This window comes from Onychostruthus taczanowskii, unplaced genomic scaffold (assembly GCF_017590055.1).
Source record: "Onychostruthus taczanowskii isolate IOZ18803 unplaced genomic scaffold, ASM1759005v1 scaffold346, whole genome shotgun sequence".
Taxonomy (NCBI): Eukaryota; Metazoa; Chordata; class Aves; order Passeriformes; family Passeridae; genus Onychostruthus; species Onychostruthus taczanowskii.
The window spans coordinates 65580-72600 of NW_024500861.1; the positions used below are offsets into that span (position 1 = coordinate 65580).

Genomic DNA, 7021 nt, shown 5'->3' on the forward strand with positions numbered 1-7021 from the left:
CACCCCCGACCCTCAGCCCCAGCGGTTCCGGGGTGCGGGGGAGCGGCTGGAAGCCCCCAGCCCCATCCCTGCGGATATAGTGTGGGGTCACGGGACACACCTGGGGACCCCCGGGACACACCTGGGGACCCCCGCCCGGCAGCAGAGCCAGGGGGGGTGGCAGGGATTTTTTGGGGGGCTCAGGGCCGGCAGCGCCCCCCGAACCAGCAGAGGTCGCGGGTCACCCACGGGAGCTCTGGGGACACATGGGGGGCTCCAGCACGTTCATCCCCCCCAAAGGGAGGGACCCCAAATCCCCCCGAGCCCCCCAAATCCCCCCGAGCCCCTCAAAGGTACCCGGGGATCCCCCAAAGCGGGGGGGGCGCGGCCGCTGCCCGGAACAGCCGAGCGCTCAATGGGAGAGGGTGGGAAGGCTCTGGCCACGCCCCCTGCGGCGCTGGCCAATGGCGTGAGGCGGGGGCAGAGAGCCGCGCTGCCATTGGTGGGATTGAAATGCGTGCTTGGGTCTCAATGGGGAGGAGGGGCCGGGAGGGGAAAGGGAATTGGGGCGGGGGGCGAGGGGGTTACAGCAGGGACAGTGGGGGACAACGGGGACAGAGGGCACATCCCGGCCCAGGGACCCCCGGGACTGGGATGGGGATGGGGACAACGGCGACAGCGGGGGGGACACCCCAGGGACACCCCGCAGGTGGCGGCGACACGGGGGGACACCCCGCAGGTGATGGGGGGACACAGGGGACACCCCGCAGGTGATGGGGGGGACACACGGGGGACACGCCGAGGGTGATGGGGACACCGGGGACACCCCGCAGGTGATGGGGGGACACAGGGGACACCGCGCAGGTGGCGGGGACAGCGGGGACGCCCCGCAGGTGGCCCCGGGACGGGCACAAAGCGCTCCGAGGCCGCCGAGATTGGGGGGATTTTGGGGCTGGGGGCTATGGGGCGATGGGAAAGCGATTATGGGGCGGGGGGCGATGGGGTTATGGGGCTATGGACGCGGTGCCCCCCACCCCATTATTTCCGCCCTGATGAGCGGAACCCCCGGCCCCACCCCGAGCTGTGACCCCAAACCCGGCTCCTGGCGCCCCCATTGTTGTGGGGTCTGTGCTGGGGGGTCCCGGGTGACCCCATTGTTGTGGGGTCGGTGCCGGGGGGTCCCTGTGACCCCATTGTTGTGGGGTCTGTGCTGGGGGGGGGTCCCGGGTGACCCCATTGTTGTGGGGTCGGTGCCGGGGGGTCCCTGGGCCGCCCCCGGGCGCTCCCGCTCCGCTCCGGGGATGATTTATGGGGTCGGGGGTCGTTCCCCGGGATGATTTATGGGGTCGGGGGTCGTTCCCGGCCAGATGGGGCTGCGGCAGCTGGGAAGGGGCGCTCGGCCCCACCCGCGCCTTTATGGGGCCGCCCCTCCCCTCCGAGGGCTGCGGGAGGGGACACGGCCCTGAAGGGGTTGGGGACACTGAGCCCTGAAGGGTTTGGGGACACGGCCCTAAAGGGTTTGGGGACACTGAGCCCTGAAGGGTTTGGGGACACTGAGCCCTGAAGGGTTTGGGGACACGGAGCCCTAAAGGGTTTGGGGACACTGAGCCCTAAAGGGGTTTGGGGACACTGAGCCCTAAAGGGTTTGGGGACGCGGCCTTAAAGGGTTTGGGGACACTGAGCCCTAAAGGGGTTTGGGGACACTGAGCCCTGAAGGGTTTGGGGACAATGAGCTCTAAAGGGTCTGGGGACAATGAGCTCTAAAGGATTTGGGGACACGGCCCTAAAGAGTTTGGGGACACTGAGCCCTGAAGGGTTTGGGGACACTGAGCCCTGAAGGGTTTGGGGACACGGAGCCCTAAAGGGTTTGGGGACAATGAGCCCTGAAGGGTTTGCCGCAGCTGCCCCCGGGCGCTCCCGCTCCGCTCCGGGGATGATTTATGGGGTCGGGGGTCGTTCCCGGCCAGATGGGGCTGCGGCAGCTGGGAAGGGGCGCTCGGCCCCACCCGCGCCTTTATGGGGCCGCCCCTCCCCTCCGAGGGCTGCGGGAGGGGACACGGCCCTGAAGGGTTTGGGGACACTGAGCCCTGAAGGGTTTGGGGACACTGAGCCCTGAAGGGTTTGGGGACACGGAGCCCTAAAGGGTTTGGGGACAATGAGCCCTAAAGGGTTTGGGGACAATGAACCCTGAAGGATTTGGGGACGCGGCCCTAAAGGGTTTGGGGCTCCCAAATCGAGGGAGGGATGTCCCCAGATTCGGGGGAGGTGACAGGGGGCGATGTCCCCAAATTGGGGGGGTGGCAGGGCTGGCGGGGCCCGGCAGGGGGCGCTGCTGCCCCGGTGGCGATTGGGGACAAGGGGACAGCCCTGGGGGACACTGGGGACACCCCTGGGGACAAGGGGACACCCCGGGCGACATTTGGGGACACCCAGGAGCAATTCCCTGATTTTTGTCCCAAAGCCAGGTGGATTTTCCCGAGGAATGGGATTTTCCAGAGGGACGGGAAGGGCTGGAAATAGGGGGGAAAAATTGGGAATAGGGGAAAAAATGGGGAATGGGGGGGAAAATCGGGAATGGGGTGGGGGGAAAATCGGGAATTGTGCCGGGAAGGGCTCGGAGGGGCCGAGGACAAAGGGAGGGAATTCCCGATGTGCCGGGCCGGAATCTCAATGAGAGCCCGGAGCTCCCTTTGTGAGGGGACAATGGGGCCAGATGGGACCGGGGCCACAAAGGGGTTTGGGATCTGCCGGGGTGGGGAAAGGGGACCCTAAAGGGACTGGGACACGGCCCTAAAGAGTTTGGGGACACTGAGCCCTGAAGGGTTTGGGGACACTGAGCCCTGAAGGGTTTGGGGACAATGAGCCCTGAGGGGTTTGGGGACGCGGCCCTAAAGGGGTTTGGGGCTCCCTAATCGAGGGAGGGATGTCCCCAGATTCGGGGGAGGTGACAGGGGGCGATGTCCCCAAATTGGGGGGGTGGCAGGGCTGGCGGGGCCCGGCAGGGGGCGCTGCTGCCCCGGTGGCGATTGGGGACAAGGGGACAGCCCTGGGGGACACTGGGGACACCCCTGGGGACAAGGGGACACCCCGGGGGACATTTGGGGACACCCAGGAGCAATTCCCTGATTTTTGTCCCAAAGCCAGGTGGATTTTCCCGAGGAATGGGATTTTTCAGAGGGACGGGAAGGGCTGGAAATAGGGGGGAAAAATTGGGAATAGGGGAAAAAATGGGGAATGGGGGGGAAAATCGGGAATGGGGTGGGGGGAAAATCGGGAATTGTGCCGGGAAGGGCTCGGAGGGGCCGAGGACAAAGGGAGGGAATTCCCGATGTGCCGGGCCGGAATCTCAATGAGAGCCCGGAGCTCCCTTTGTGAGGGGACAATGGGGCCAGATGGGACCGGGGCCACAAAGGGGTTTGGGATCTGCCGGGGTGGGGAAAGGGGACCCTAAAGGGACTGGGAATGGGGAAAGGGAATGGGAATGGGGAAAGGGGGAATGGGAATGGGGAAAGGGGGTAGGGGAATGGGGAAAGGGGGCCTGGGAATGGGGAAAGGGGGACTGGGAATGGGGAAAAGGGACCCCAAAGGGACTGGGAATGGAGAAAGGGGGACTGGGAATGGGGAAAAGGGAACTGGGAATGGGGAGAAGGGACCCCAAAGGGACTGGGAATGGGGAAAGGGAATGGGGAAAGGGAATGGGGATTGGGATTGGGAATGGGGAAAGGGGGAATGGGAATGGGGAAAAGGGATTGGGAATGGGGAAAGGAATTGGGAATGGGGAAAGGGATTAGGGAATGGGGAAAGGGATTGGGAATGGGGAAAATGGAACTGGGAATGGGGAAAGGGGGAATGGGAATGGGGAAAAGGGATTGGGAATGGGGAAAGGGACCCCAAAGGGACTGGGAATGGGGAAAGGGAATGGGGAAAAGGGGACTGGGAATGGGGAAAGGGGGACTGGGAATGGAGAAAAGGGAACTGGGAATGGGGAAAAGGGATTGGGAATGGGGAAAGGGGGAATGGGAATGGGAGAAAGGGATCCTAAAGGGATTGGGAATGGGGAAAAGAGGTTGGGAATGGGAAAAAGGGACTGGGAATGGGGAAAAGCGACCCTAAAAGGGTTTTGAATGGGGACAGGGTCTTCTCCTTTTCCCCCCAAAACAGCACAAGGACAGAGTGGATAAGTTATTAATAATAATAATAAATAATGATGATAATAATAAATAATAAATAATAATAATACTTCTCAATAAATAAATTAATTCCATAAATATCCTCATGGCACAGAGACGGGGGGAAGGAGAGGGAAAGGTCTGGGGGGAAAAGGGACTGGGAATGGGGAAAAGGGATTGGGAATGGGGAAAGGGGGAATGGGAATGGGAGAAAGGGATCCTAAAGGGATTGGGAATGGGGAAAAGAGGTTGGGAATGGGAAAAAGGGACTGGGAATGGGGAAAAGCGACCCTAAAAGGGTTTGGAATGGGGACAGGGTCTTCTCCTTTTCCCCCCAAAACAGCACAAGGACACAGTGGATAAGTTGTTAATAATAATAATAAATAATGATGATAATAATAAATAATAAATAATAATAATACTTCTCAATAAATAAATTAATTCCATAAATATCCTCATGGCACAGAGACGGGGGGAAGGAGAGGGAAAGGTCTGGGGGGAAAAGGGGGAGCCAGTCCCGTGAATTCCTGCTCCAGTTCTCTGGGAATTCTGGCCCCAGTTCCTCTGGGAATTGCGGCTCCAACATTTTGGGATTTGCTGTCCCAACTCTCTGGGATTTGCAGCTCCGTTCCTCTGGGAATTGCTGCTCCATTTCCTCTGGAATTGCTGCTCCAAACCCCTGGGAATTGCGGCTCCACCCTCTGGGATTTGCTCTTCCAGATTTTAGGGTTTTGCTGCTCCAGCATTTTGGGATTTGCTGCTCCATCCCTCTGGGATTTGCAGTCCCAAATCTCTGGGATTGGCTCTTCCCTCCCTCCGGAATTGCTGCTCCAGTTCCTCTGGAATTGCTGCTCCAAAGCCCTGGGAGCAGGGCGGGGGTGGGGCAGGGAGGGCACACGGATGGACGGATGGACACGGATGGACACATGGACAGATTGACACACAGGGATGGACACAGGGATGGACACACGGACAGATTGACACACGGGATGGACACACGGACACACGGATGGATGCACAGATGGGCACAGGGATGGACACACGGACAGTCAGACGTCCAGGACGTGGTTCAGGTAGGAGATGCAGCAGATGGACAGGTGGACACACGGACGGACACATGGACACAGGGACGGCCAGATGGCCAGATGGCCACAGGGATGGACACACGGACACAGGGACGGACGCATGGACAGACACACGGACACCTCAGACGTCCAGGACGTGGTTCAGGTTGGAGATGTAGCCGATAGCCAGGTGGGCACACGGATGGACACACGGACGGACAGGTCACACGTCCAGGACATGGTTCAGGTAGGAGATGCAGCAGATAGCTGGATGGACAGATAGACAGACGGACGGACAGGTCAGACGTCCAGGACGTGGTTCAGGTAGGAGATGCAGCAGATGGACAGGTGGACACACGGACGGACACTGGGACAGAGGGACGGCCAGATGGCCAGATGGCCACAGGGATGGACACACGGACACAGGGACGGACGCATGGACAGACACACGGACACCTCAGACGTCCAGGACGTGGTTCAGGTTGGAGATGCAGCAGATGGCCGGGCGCAGGATCTCCACCTTGGACAGGAGCAGCGTGGGCAGCAGGGACGGACACAGGGACGGACAGACGGATGGACACACAGACGGACAGGTCACACGTCCAGGACATGGTTCAGGTAGGAGATGCAGCAGATAGCTGGATGGACAGATAGACAGACGGACGGACAGGTCAGACGTCCAGGACGTGGTTCAGGTAGGAGATGTAGCAGATGGCTGGATGGACACATGGATGACACACGGATGGACAGACAGACGGACGGACGGACGGACAGCTCAGACGTCCAGGACGTGGTTCAGGCAGGAGATGCAGCAGACGGTTGGGCGCAGGATCTCGATCTTGGACAGGAGCAGCGTGGGCAGCAGGGACGGACACACGGATGGACACACGGACGGACAGACGGACACACGGATGGACGGACGGACACGTCAGACATCCAGGACGTGGTTCAGGTTGGAGATGCAGCAGACGGTTGGGCGCAGGATCTCGATCTTGGACAGGAGCAGCGTGGGCAGCAGGGACGGACACACGGACGGATAGACGGACAGACGGACGGATGGACGCACAGACGGACAGGTCAGACGTCCAGGACGTGGTTCAGGTAGGAGATGTAGCAGATGGCCAGGCGCAGGATCTCGATCTTGGACAGTTTCTTGTCGGGGGGCAGCGTGGGCAGCAGGCGCCGCAGCTCGGCGAAGGCCACGTTGAAGGCCTCGACGCGGATGCGCTCGCGCGTGGCGTGCGCCGTGCGGTACTTGGCCGTGGCGCGGCGCCGGCGCCGCCGCTCCTCGCGGCTCAGCGGCTCCTTCCCGGCCGGGCCCGCGGCGCCGGCACCGGCACCGGCCCCCAGAGCGGGCTCAGGGTCCGGGTGGGACGAGGGGACGTCGAGGGCGGGCGGCTCCGAGTTCAGCATCATCGTCACCGGGGAGGGGGGACGGCGGCAGAGGGGTCCCGGGGACAGATCCCTTTGGATCCCAGGGACAATTCCAAAGGGATCCCGGGGACAGATCCAAAGGGATCCCAGGGAACCGGGGAGAGGGGACGGCGGCAGAGGGGTCCCGGGGACAATTCCAAAGGGATCACGGGGACAATTCCAAAGGGATCCCAGGGACAATTCCAAAGGGATCACGGGGACAATTCCAAAGGGATCCCAGGGACAATTCCAAAGGGATCACAGGAACAGATCCAAAGGGATCCCGGGGACTTGGGGACAGATCCAAAGGGATCCCAGGGACAATTCCAAAGGGATCACGGGAATAGATCCAAAGGGATCCCAGGGACAATTCCAAAGGGATCCCAAGGACAATTC

At 61.3% G+C, this 7021-nt stretch overlaps 1 protein-coding gene across 1 annotated transcript; it reads right to left on the minus strand.

The window, feature by feature from the left end:
• Positions 1-5802: 5802 nt before the first annotated feature.
• Positions 5803-6729, minus strand: NHLH1 (nescient helix-loop-helix 1). Its single transcript, XM_041411146.1, has 2 exons — positions 6279-6729; positions 5803-5980 (listed from the first exon to the last, which is right to left on the minus strand). The coding sequence occupies exon 1, from the start codon at positions 6626-6628 to the stop codon at positions 6290-6292; it is 339 nt and encodes a 112-aa protein (XP_041267080.1). The 5' UTR covers positions 6629-6729; the 3' UTR covers positions 5803-5980; positions 6279-6289.
• Positions 6730-7021: the final 292 nt, after the last annotated feature.

Excerpts from the sequence above, each read along its gene's own strand:
- NHLH1 (XM_041411146.1), bottom strand. The coding sequence starts at position 6,628 with ATGATGCTGAACTCGGAGCCGCCCGCCCTCGACGTCCCCTCGTCCCAC.